This window comes from Orcinus orca, chromosome 6 (assembly GCF_937001465.1).
Source record: "Orcinus orca chromosome 6, mOrcOrc1.1, whole genome shotgun sequence".
NCBI classification, from domain to species: domain Eukaryota; kingdom Metazoa; phylum Chordata; class Mammalia; order Artiodactyla; family Delphinidae; genus Orcinus; species Orcinus orca.
This window is the reverse complement of record NC_064564.1, coordinates 68,146,552-68,158,945: the sequence shown is the minus strand read 5'-3', so window position 1 is coordinate 68,158,945 and position 12,394 is coordinate 68,146,552. Positions and strand designations below refer to the sequence as shown.

Genomic DNA, 12,394 nt, shown 5'->3' with positions numbered 1-12,394 from the left:
CCTAGAATAACATAGCCGAACTGGGTATAAGTACAGGGCACGCAAAGGGAAGGTCTCATAGAGCACCAGTTCAGTGAGGAACGCGTGTGTGCTCTTAACTCTTTTATGACTTGCACATATACTGTCACCTAATTAAAATAATGTTAATTGATTGCATGTATGCTAAGTGGAAAGTGTTGTTCTTGGCGCATTCATTCATTCATCCTTCAAATATTTATTTAGTGCCTTTTAAGTGCCGGGACCCCTTGTAGGTATGGGAATACATGAGTGAACAAAACAGACAGAAATCCCTGACTTCGTAACCTTATGAAGCAGTTTTCAGACAGTGCTATAGCCAGTTTTATATAGACATAAAAGAATAGCCCTCGGACTATCACTGATTCTTTTACATTGTGGAAATTGACACTCTCAGTGGATATTACATGTCACATTGGATTGTACATATTGAAATAGTGATCCAGTCCTGCAGCAGCCCTATGAGGTAGGGACCGCTGCTGTCCCCGTTTTACAGAAGAGGGAACCAAGACACAGAGACTTGGTCGAGATCACACAGCTAAGTACTCTTGCACAGTGACAGAGCTGGCATTCAAACGCAGTTCCTCTAATTCCAGAGCTGACTTTCTTAAGTCTGATATTACATTGCTTCTCAACTTTGATACCAGATAGAAATTTAAAAATTAGTTTAGAGGAATTTAAGTAATGGAAAGGCCTTATTATGAGGCACTTTTTATATAGCAGCCTATCTAGTCTACAGCAGATTCACAGAAGAGTATTCTTTAGAATAGTTTTGATTCTGTTATTTATGGTCCTTCAAGCTTTTTAATGTACTATTCATTGAAATAGTGATCCAGTTCCACTAGCTAGATATTGGAAAATTGGCTTATTCATGGTCTCATCTGATTTTCTTTGTTGGCCAGATTTGTAGCTAATTTCTGATTTGTATGGAAAGAATGGTTGGATTAATTGACTTTCTCCCATTAATTAAAAGAGTTGCCTGAATATAGTGCCTGAGAATTCCAAAAAGGAGATCTTCAGGGAGGCTGGTAGCGGGGATGGTCCCTTTTCTGAGCCTTTCTGCCATTGTTCCCTGTATCCCTAGCCCAGACATAGGGATGCTTTTCCATGATGGTCATTTCTTGTGAGCTTGTAAATATTTTCGGTTTGGGGTGGCATAAATAGAAAATTAAATTCTTGGGAAATCATAACCAAGGAGAGCATTTCATTTCCTACTCTTTGGCAGAAGTGCTACATTTTTTTCTGCCTTGTGTTTTGGCATACTTATATACATGTATTTTTTGCAAGAAAATTATCAAACAACTATAAAATTTCAGACATTTACGGGAACTGCCCTTCCTCAGTATGGACCAAAGGCTGGATTTTCACCACTAAACATTTTCTGTAAAAGCTGTTTTGTCAAGAGACAACTGAGTTATTTTCATGGGAAGCAAAAATGTATTACACAGTCAATGCCTTAAGTAAACAAAGTGGAATTAATATTGATTCTGTATCATTATGTATATTTTTAATTAACTAAAGAGCCCAGGGGAGGAAAGCTCATTTTCTTAAATGTCTTGATAAAAGAAATGACTAAAGTTTGTTTGTTTGTTTGTTTTTCTTCTAATCACACCACACAGAATAACTTTAAAATAAGGATTCTGTAAAGGTGATGTTAAGGATTTCACTTGTCGAAGAGGTCGTTATAAATGTAAGAAATTTTAGACTATTTTGTGTCTCTTGCAGATGAGGCTCTCTCGGGTATGTACAAAACGTGACATAATCCTAGCTTTTCATTTAGGCTGCCTTTGAGGCACATAAAGGTTAATGGGCTAAGTTATTGGAATATTTAAGAAATGGAAGATGACAGAATTTTTCATGAGATCACAGTATCTGCATCAAATTTCCCCATATACCCACTGTGGAAATACTGTATATTATGAAAGCCAATTAGGTAGAATGATAAAAATTCAGAGAACTCACAGAATTTTGTATGATTTTGCATTTTTATAACCCAAGAGCGGTTCAGAATTCATTCTTGAGGGGACATTTTTAGACAACTTGCTAAGGGAATGGGAAAATTGAGCTGATTACGTCAGGATTTGTCTTCATAGTGCCAAACACAGGGAGGGACATTTGGGATTCTGACCTCTGTCCTGATGCTGCCACATCTTAAGCTGTTGGGGTCCTGGAAGACACAGTCCAGCCATCTCTAGTGGGTCAGGCCTGAGTCACACCCAGCTTTCACTGACCCCCTGCAAGTTGCCAATAAAGTACACAGTTTGTCTTGTCTCAGAGAGTGAAGAGAAACACAAAGAAAAGGCATTAATTCCTAAGCTTTGTTGGATGATGATAAGCAGTAATGAATTACCGTTATATACCACCAAGTTGCCATGAGGTCCTTCCTGTACCCACTTTCTTGGTTTACATGTAACATTTGACATTGTTTTGCAGAAGGCTGAAGAGAATGCAGAGGGGGAGGAGTCTGCCCTGGGACCAGATGGAGAGGTAAGGGATTTTGCATCCGTTTCTGCTGTGTTCTGTTGAATGATACCCTGCCATACCTTGCTGCACCATTCTCTGTGTATACTGATTTTATTTTGTACTCTGCTATTCTTTTTTTTTTAAACATCTTTATTGGAGTATAATTGCTTTACAAGGTGTGTTAGTTTCTGCTGTATAACAAAGTGAATCAGTAATACATATACATATATCCCCATATGTCCTCCCTCTTGCGTCTCCCCCCCTCCCACCCTCCCTCTCCCACCCCTCTAGGTGGTCACAAAGCACCGAGCTGATCTCCCTGTGCTATGTGGCTGCTTCCCACTAGCTATCTATTTTACGTTTGATAGTATTTATAAGTCCATGCCACTCTCTCACTTCGTCCCAGCTTCCCCTTCCCCGTGTCCTCAGGCCCATTCTCTACATCTGCATCTTTATTCCTGTCCTGCCCCTAGGTTCTTCAGAACCTTTTTTTTTTTTTTTTAGATTCCATATATATGTGTTAGCATACGGTATTTATCTCTTTCTTTTTTTTTTAACATCTTTATTGGAGTATAATTGCTTTACAATGGTGTATTAGTTTCTGCTTTATTACAAAGTGAATTAGTTATACCTATACATATGTCCCCATATCTCTTCCCTCTTCATCTCTCTCCCTCCCACCCTCCCTATCCCACCCCTCTAGGTGGTCACAAAGCACTGAGCTGATTTCCCTGTGCTATATGGCTGCTTCCCACTAGCTATCTATTTTACGTTTGGTAGTGTATATATGTCCAAGCCACTCTCTCACTTTGTCACAGCTCACCCTTCCCCCTCCCTGTGTCCTCAAGTCCATGCTCTAGTAGGTCTGTATCTTTATTCCCGTCTTACCCCTAGGTTCTTCATGACATTTTTTTTTCTTAGATTCCATATATATGTGTTACCATATGGTATTTGTTTTTCTCCTTCTGACTGACTTCGCTCTGTATGACAGACTCTAGGTCCATCCACCTCACTACAAATAACTCAATTTCATTTCTTTTTACGGCTGAGTGATATTCCATTGTATATATGTGCCACATCTTCTTTATCCATTCATCTGTTGATGGACACTTAGGTTGCTTCCATGTCCTGGCTATTGTAAATAGAGCTGCAGTGAACATTGTGGTACATGACTCTTTTTGAATTATGGTTCTCTCAGGGTATATGCCCAGTAGTGGGAGTGCTGGGTCGTATGGTAGTTCTATTTTTAGTTTTTTAAGGAACCTCCATACTGTTCTCCATAGCAGCTGTATCAATTTACATTCCCACCAACAGTGCAAGAGGGTTCCCTTTTCTCCACAGCCTCTCCAGCCTTTATTGTTTGTAGATTTTTTGATGATGGCCATTCTGACCTGTGTGAGGTGATACCTCATTGTAGTTTTGATTTGCATTTCTCTAATGATTAGTGATGTTAATTTAAGCATTCTTTCATGTGTTTGTTGGCCATCTGTCTGTCTTCTTTGGAGAAATGTCTATTTAGGTCTTCTGCCCATTTTTGGATTGGGTTGTTTGTTTTTTTGATATTGAGTTGCATGAGCTGCTTGTAAATTTTGGAGATTAATCCTTTGTCAGTTGCTTCATTTGCAAATATTTTCTCCCATTCTGAGGGTTGTCTTTTGGTCTTGTTTATGGTTTCCTTTGCTGTGCAAAAGCTTTTTAGTTTCATTAGGTCCCATTTGTTTATTTTTGTTTTTATTTCCAACTTCTCTAGGAGGTGGGTCTAAAAGGATCTTGCTGTAATTTATGTCATAGAGTGTTCTGCCTATGTTTTCCTCTAAGAGTTTGATAGTGGCTGGCCTTACATTTAGGTCTTTCATCCATTTTGAGTTTATTTTTGTGTATGGTGTTAGGGAGTGTTCTAATTTCATTCTTTTATATGTAGCTGTCCAGTTTTCCCAGCACCACTTATTAGAGAGGCTGTCTTTTCTCCGTTGTATATTCTTGCCTCCTTTATCAAAAATAATGTGACCACATGTGCGTGGGTTTATCTCTGGGCTTTCTATCCTGTTCCATTGATCTATATTTCTGTTTTTGTGCCAGTACCATACTGTCTTGATTACTGTAGCTTTGTAGTATAGTTTGAAGTCCGGGCGCCTGATTCCTCCAGCTCTGTTTTTCTTTCTCAAGATCGCTTTGGCTATTCGGGGTCTTTTGTGTTTCCATACAAATTGTGAAATATTTTGTTCTAGTTCTGTGAAAAATGCCATTGGTAGTTTGATAGGGATTGCATCGAATCTGTAGATTGCTTTGGGAAGTATAGTCATTTTCACAATGTTGATTGTTCCAATCCAGGAATATGGTACATCTCTCCATCTGTTTGTATCATCTTTAATTTCTTTCATCAGTGTCTGATAGTTTTCTGCATACAGGTCTTTTGTCTCCTTAGGTAGGTTTATTCCTAGGTATTTTATTCTTTTTGTTGCAGTGGTAAGTGGGAGTGTTTCCTTAATTTCTCTTTCAGATTTTTCATCATTAATGTATAGGAATGCAAAAGATTTCTGTGCATTAATTTGGTATCCTGGTACTTTACCAAATTCGTTGATTAGCTCTAGTAGTTTTCTGGTAGCATCTTTAGGATTCTCTATGTATAGTATCATGTTATGTGCAAACAGTGACAGCTTTACCTCTTCTTTTCCGATTTGGATTCCTTTCATTTCTTTTTCTTCTCTGATTGCTGTGGCTAAAACTTCTAAAACTATGTTGAGTAATAGTGGTGAGAATGGACAGCCTTGTCCTGTTCCTGATCTTAGGGGAAATGGTTTCAGTTGTTCACCATTGAGAATGATGTTGGCTGTGGGTTTGTCATATGTAGCCTTTATTATGTTGAGGTAAGTTCCCTCTATGCCTACTTTCATGAGGGTTTTTATCATAAATGGGTGTTGAATTTTGTCAAAAGCTTTTTCTGCATGTATTGAGATGATCATATGGTTTCTCTCTGCTATTCATTTTTAAGTAAAAATAGTAGTACATTAGCATGGTAGAAAATTAGAATAGTATGAAAGGGTACACTGAAAAGTAATCTTCCATCTCAGACTGCCAATCAACTGATACTAAGTTTCTTATGTACCACTCCAGAAATTGTCTGTGCACATATAAGCATGTGTTTATGAATATACAGAATGTGGAAAAATCTTAAGTGATTCTATAATTACATTTTCCCCGTCGATGATACAGAAGCAGAAAATATGACCCAGTTTCCTTCATTTACTTTGAAATTTCATAACTGTAAGCCAAACAATTTGCGTATTTGGTAGCTTATTTTTTGCCATTTTCTGTAGGCTTACCCTGTAGCCTCTATTTGTAGATTCAGCGGCGTATTTCTAAATTTTATTTCCTAGTATTTTCAATATTCTGAATCACGAGAATACAGTGATTGATTTATTGGATGTTTTTTTCTCTGAAAACTCAAAAGTTCTTGGCCAGTGATTCACACGAGCAGGCATCCCCCCGGAGCGAGCGGGATGGGAAGGGCGTTTGTTTCAAACTTCCTTCTCCTTTCACAGATTCTGATTAATCTGCCTGGAGGATTGGGGTGGGTGGAGGGTTGTCTCTTCCCCTTCTGGAATTGCAGTGCACACGAGAAGTATTATGAATGTGAACAGCCTGGTGGCAGGAAAAAGGTTGAAACCACTATTCTGTGCAGAAATCTCTTGAACAATAAATGTTACTTAACCACTATAATTCATCACAAAGAAAGAAAAGATCAGGATAAATGTCTAATGTGTAAGAAACACTCAGTGGGCTGTTACGGGGGAAGAATACTATATATTAGAGCACTTAGAAACAACTCTAATTTGTAAAAACCCACCCTTACTTAAGCATGCCTCACATCAGTCTGTAACTAACAAGCACACAGGGAGAGATTTAACGTGTTAGTGATAGCTCTCTTATCTCATGTTGTCTCCTGGGAAAATAAGCTCCTGATCTTGGGCCTGTGACATACACTTTTTTTAATCTTAACACATGTGTTTTCTCTTTGCTGAAGTGGGCAAAGTAGATGTCTTACCTGGTTTGTTTTGAAATAATGTTCTGATTACATTCTGCTGTGCTCATTCAGTGTTTTTGCCAAAGTTCTAATTCCAGCTACAGTGATTTCCAGTTTTCTTTGAGGCAAGACACAAACAATAAAACAAGCTGCATTATAATAGTTCAAGATAATGGAATATGGTTTTTCCAAGGGAGATGGTAGCGAATGGTAGATTTCCTACTTTATCGCGTGAGCCTGTAGATGACCTTCTACGTTAACAGGAAGAAGCGTTGTCTTCACATGCAAAGTAACGGTGTTCACAACCATTGCTTCAGCACACATAAAAGGAAAAACTGTCTGGAGTAAACCTTCTCTTTTTTGTAAGGTTGTTTTTGTGGATAATTGCTAATATATTGTTTCTTATTCTGACAGTGCTTTGTTAAGGGAGAAGGGGGAAAGAACCAATATTTTGGGGGAAGGAGGTGGTCATTTCCTATAAGATATTAGAAGATAACCTACAGTATACTGCTTTTCCTATCATTTTAATGTAACTCCAAATGAGAGTAATTTAGAAAAAATTCTTTGGAATTAATGGGTTGCCTAAACGTCTCACCTGGGGGCCTGCTCCTAGAAGTACAGTCACCCTGTAATCAGTAGCATTCATTTGCATAGGATTACTCCATTTTTAGGCCTTTTTAAACAATTTGTTCTCTGAAGTAGGTTAAGCACAGCCTCTGCAGTTTCACTTATTCTCTTAATTTTCTGAGCAAGCCATATTTCATTGAGAGTCTAATAACGAACTTCAGCTCAGACTTGGTCAATTTGCTAGATTTCCAGTGAGCAGAGCCTGTTGCTTTATCACAGGGCCCCATGGTTGGGCTTGGTACCTGGTGGTTTGGTTTTGGATAAATGACGTTGTTTCTGCAGAAGCCAAACCAGCCATAATGAGATGATACAAGTTACAGTACCTTTTCCTTTTTTTCCATTATTCTCTCTGAAACCATGACTTTGCAGCAGTCCTTATCTGGAGGGGATTATTTGGGGGTTGGGGGTTCTTAGCTGCAACTGACAGAAATCAACTCTGCCTGATTTAAGTAAGAAGGGAACATATTAATAGGATATCGGGTGAGTCATCGGAACTCTGGAAACCTGGAGAAGCTGACTGGGGACTGCGCTATTATTTCAGTGATATGTTACCGTAGTGTACCCTACAGCTGCTTAGTGAGGACATGGCCAGCCTCGGGAGTGGGCACAGCCAATACCACTGCACTGGCACTGCTGCCACTGTTGTCTGCCCTCCTACCAGTGTGCCTGTTGGCCCCCGCTTCCTTCTAGGTCCTAATTCAGAGCCTTGGTGAATGAGCCCAGCTGGTGGAGCTTAGGTCTTGTGCCAGTAGTTCCTTTGCTGCAAGGGAGGCTGGTGTTTTCAGTTTCTTTGGTAGGAGGTGACCTCCCACTTCCTACCAGGACTCATCAGGTGATGAAATTTCTAATCGTGGGAAAGGGTTTCAAATGCTGGGCAGCCAAAAGGCCGAGAAACATCCAGCACAGAATTGGGAGAATGTCTTAACCTGAAGCGGTGTTATGTCTTTTCTCCTTTCTAGCCCATAGATGAGAGCAGCCAGATGAGTGACCTCCCTGTCAAAGTGACTCACACAGAAACCGGCAAGGTCCTGTTTGGCCCAGAAGCACCCAAAGCAAGTCAGCTGGATGCCTGGTTGGAAATGAATCCTGGGTATGGCACTAAAGCAGAATTATTGGTGTTCTTTGACTTTTCAGGTTTTTGTGGTCCTCGTAGAATCTGGGAACTAAAATAGCATGACCTTTGCTGAACTGCTTAAAGTTATTACCTGCATTTGTATATAGAATGTGTCATATATTTGTGTATAAACACACACACACACACAGTTTTATGATTTAAAAAGCTAAGCCTCCTCTTCCTTCCCACTCCTTTTCTTGTAGTTACGAAGTTGCCCCTAGATCGGACAGCGAAGAGAGCGATTCTGATTATGAGGAGGAGGTACGTCTATATCTCTGTTTGGAGTTCATGGGCTGGAAAGTTCACGGGGAAGCACCCGTGTCCTTCTGTCTCTTCGTCCTCCAGTTTTGGCCATCGGGTGACAGCTGAGGCTGAGGGTTTGACAGAGCTTTGCTGGTGCATGCACAGTGACCTCTCGGGGGCTCCTGGCGAACGTGGAAGCTTGGTGGATTCTAAATTTATTTGAAACCGAGAAGAGAGAAGCTGGCATTAAATTGGAGATGGTAGAAAGGTCTTCTGAGGAAAATTGGAGATGGATTACTTTGGGAAAGGCAATTCCATGCTTCTAAGTCATTTACACTGAGGGTTAACAGCCTAAAAATGTCTGAAGTTCTTTAGTCCTTGGGCCTGTTTGAAGCTGTAAGTGTGGGAACTTAGACCAAAAGGGCAACATGCACTTGGTTTCATGGGTTAATGGATCCTCTTGGGTTTTTTCTTTAAATGTGATTCTTCCTTGAATTCTTTGGATATACTTGTTAGCCACATTTGTCAGTCTTTTGGAAGGAATACTCAATATATCCAGAACCTAAAATGGTAATCTTGGATACTTTTAATAGAAATTAAGGAATAATAAAGGCATCTTTTAGATCAACTTTAAAATCCTTAACAGTTACAAATAGAAGGATTAAAAGATTTTTATCTCCTTTATTAGAGCATTGTTAGCGTATAGTCATTAAATCTGGTGTTTACCAGTGTAGGGGAATCTTGGTTCAAAGAATGCCGTGGCCAGAGCAGAGCAGCCTTACCAATGACAGCTCACCAGAACTTTAAGACCGTTGTTATTTTCTTCTGTTTTGTGGACCTGTGTTTTCTAAATTAATCTACCGTGGACACTTACTGCTTTTGCAAAGAGGAAAGATAATAGAAGTTACTTTTTTTTTTTTTTTTAGAAAAAAAGCATGCTGTTAACAAGCAAATACTTTCGGAGGCATGCTTTTTTTTATTTTATTTTTTTTAATAGGCTACTCTTTCTCTGAGGTACTTGAAACTTACAAAATCAATTTTTAAAATGTCTCTTGTTTACTCGGATGAATGGGCCCATAAACGATCCGTTGGAAGAATCTTCTCGTTGGGTCTGAGAGCCAGGGAGGGACAGAGATGAGGTAGAGAAGGCGGCTCAACCCACAGGTGCCCTCCTGAGACTGGCAACTGCAGACAGCTCCAGAGAGCTGGGACTAGAGTGAACTCTGACCTGGGGGTCCGGAGACCAGGTCCCCATCTCGTGGCGAGTCACGTCCCCCCTCGGTGCTCACCTGGATGTGAAAGAGCTGTGCCAACTCCTCAGTTTACCCCTTGTGGCTCAGTGATCTGTGGTCATAGATTTGATTTTCAACATTACTATCATGTCAGTGTGTATTGTTTCATTCAAGCCTGATGGAAAAGCGTGGTTCTCTTTAAGCCTACTTTTAAAGGAAATTCTCCTGGATCATCTGGAAAGATTCAGCCTTCAACACCAGTGGGTAGTAGTGGGCATTATGGGTATTTAGTGAAGCTTCTCAACAGGCCAGCAGAACGAAGTACACAGTTGCGAGGTGGGGAGGTGATGAATCCTTTGCCATGTTATTGACAGTTTTAATCTAAATAGCCAGAAATGTGGGCTGTGAAGTGGCCACAGAAAGCACACACAGAAGGCCACGCGCTCACAAGCTCCAGTCTCTCCACTGTGAAGACGTGTGGGACCATCAAAGGCCCACTGGCATCATCAGAGACAAGGACAATACTAAGATCCCTTCAGTTGGCTTTGGAGAGAAGGGTATAGAAGGTCACCAAGTTAGCAAGAGCAGATATGGTCTACAGGACTCTCTGATGGCCAAATAATGATATCCATCTTTCTGGCATGATTTTTACATATTTATTCTTGGGAGCAAGGGTTCCAGGGGATCCTCAGAGGGTTCCTTTTGTTCTTTCATTCAGTGATGTAAACAGCGATGGAGAGGTAGGTATTGCCTGGTGGAAGTAAGGGTTAAGTTTACGTCCTCCCTCAGTTGTGTGCACCTCACTTGTGAAGTAGAATACTATTCACTCTCTTTTCAGAAATCGCCAAGCCTAGGGATTCCCTCGTTAAAACGGAATCACCCCCATATCTTTGTTCCTTCCCCAGGATGAAGAGGAAGAGTCCAGTAGGCAGGAAACTGAAGAGAAAATACTTCTGGATCCAAACAGCGAAGAGGTTTCCGAGAAGGACGCTAAGCAGATCATCGAGTATGTGTCTCTCAGAGTTTTGTCTCTTGCAGATGCATTTCGTGAGGGTTGCGCTTTATGGATTTTAGTTTAGAGAAGTTTGTCGAAGGAAGGAAGGTGACCTCACGCCCATGCTTCACCCAAAACGCCACCGTCAGAGGCCACCAGACTGTCCCACTGCTCAGCTCCCCCCTTGCGCCCTCCCCCACTTCATGACTTCCTCGTTCCTGGGCTCCTCGCGTGTCACGCGCTTCCGTCCCACGTGGAACCTGCCCCTCCAGCTGGCTGCCTTTCCCGCCTTCCTTAATGGCGCCAACACCCGCCCAGAACCCCAAGTGAGAAACGTCCTCGTTGCAGTAGCTGCTCAGCCACAGACTCCCCTACCCAGCTCTTTTCTTTTTATTAATTAATTAATTTATTTTTGGCTGTGCTGGGTCTTCGTTTCTGTACGAGGGCTTTCTGTAGTTGCGGCGAGTGGGGGCCACTCTTCATCGTGGTGCACGGGCCTCTCACCGTTGGGGCCTCACTGTTGTGGAGCACGGGCTCCAGACGCGCAGGCTCAGTAGTTGTGGCTCGCGGGCTCTAGAGCGCAGGCTGAGTAGTTGTGGTTCACGGGCCCAGTTGCTCCGCGGCATGTGGGATCTTCCCAGACCAGGGCTTGAACCCGTGTCGCCTGCATTAGGTCTCAACCACTGCACCACCAGGAAAGCCCTACCCAGCTCTTTGCCTGTGTAGCTCTAGTGTTAAAAGAAAACTGTGGCGAAACACTGTGCAAAATAGAATATTTTAAAGTGATGAGATTAAAAAAAAAAAAAGCAGAAATAGACATTCTAATATTTTCTCCTTTTATTCCAGGGCTGTGTGCCCACTTCAGGAGCCTTTCTTTTATTCATCTGCCCCCAGTTTCTTCACTGAAGGTTTTCAAGACCCCCCTCAATGACCCCTCACTGCCTGTAGAATAACTCAGTAGTTGGTTAACAAGACATAGAAAATGGAAGACGACCTCTCCTCTCTCCTATCTCTTTAATGTCACCTTTGGCCTCCCTCTCACCTGTCTTCCAAGTTTTAGGCGGTGTTCTGTGGATAGGATTTATCTTTGTACTTCAAGGGCCTAGGACAGCTTCCCTGGCAAAGTGTGAACCTGCAGGTGTACGATTCACGCTCATAGCAGTCCCTTGAGGTCGAGCGGGCCTGCGTTCAAATCCTGACACCACCACCTTTCATGTGACCTGGGCAAATTCGTGAACCTCTCTCAGCCTGAAGTTCTCCACAGGCATGAAGTGGGGATGGTAACAACAACGTCTACCCTGCTTGCTTTTCGCGAGGATTACAGATAATATGTTTTAGCTGCCGGGCATGAAGTAGGTGATAAATAAAGCTCTACTTCCTGCAGCTGTTTTCGGCTCTCCATTCATGCACCAACTTCTCTGTGTGTGACTCTCCACTTTCTCTGGCCCAGGACAGCTAAGCAAGACGTGGACGATGAGTACAGCATGCAGTACAGCGCCAGGGGTTCCCAGTCCTACTACACGGTGGCCCACGCCATCTCGGAGAGGGTGGAGAAGCAGTCGGCCCTCCTCATCAATGGGACCCTGAAGCATTATCAGGTAACTGGCGTGGTGTGTGTTTTCTCGGCAGGTCTCAATCTGTTACCTAATTTTGATGAGAGTATGTTGTGCGCATGCCCGTTG

At 41.8% G+C, this 12,394-nt stretch overlaps 1 protein-coding gene across 8 annotated transcripts in view; it reads left to right on the top strand.

Annotated features, from left to right (window-relative positions):
* SMARCA2 (SWI/SNF related, matrix associated, actin dependent regulator of chromatin, subfamily a, member 2) overlaps nucleotides 1–12,394 on the top strand; it is a 172,854-nt gene that overhangs the window by 50,287 nt on the left and 110,173 nt on the right. For all 8 annotated transcript variants that reach the window (XM_049710873.1, XM_049710867.1, XM_049710871.1 and 5 more), the window contains exons 10-14: nucleotides 2,449–2,502; nucleotides 8,089–8,219; nucleotides 8,447–8,504; nucleotides 10,624–10,724; nucleotides 12,163–12,310. In XM_049710873.1, the coding sequence (XP_049566830.1) occupies nucleotides 2,449–2,502; nucleotides 8,089–8,219; nucleotides 8,447–8,504; nucleotides 10,624–10,724; nucleotides 12,163–12,310 (492 nt within the window). The remainder of the gene's footprint in view (nucleotides 1–2,448; nucleotides 2,503–8,088; nucleotides 8,220–8,446; nucleotides 8,505–10,623; nucleotides 10,725–12,162; nucleotides 12,311–12,394) is intronic.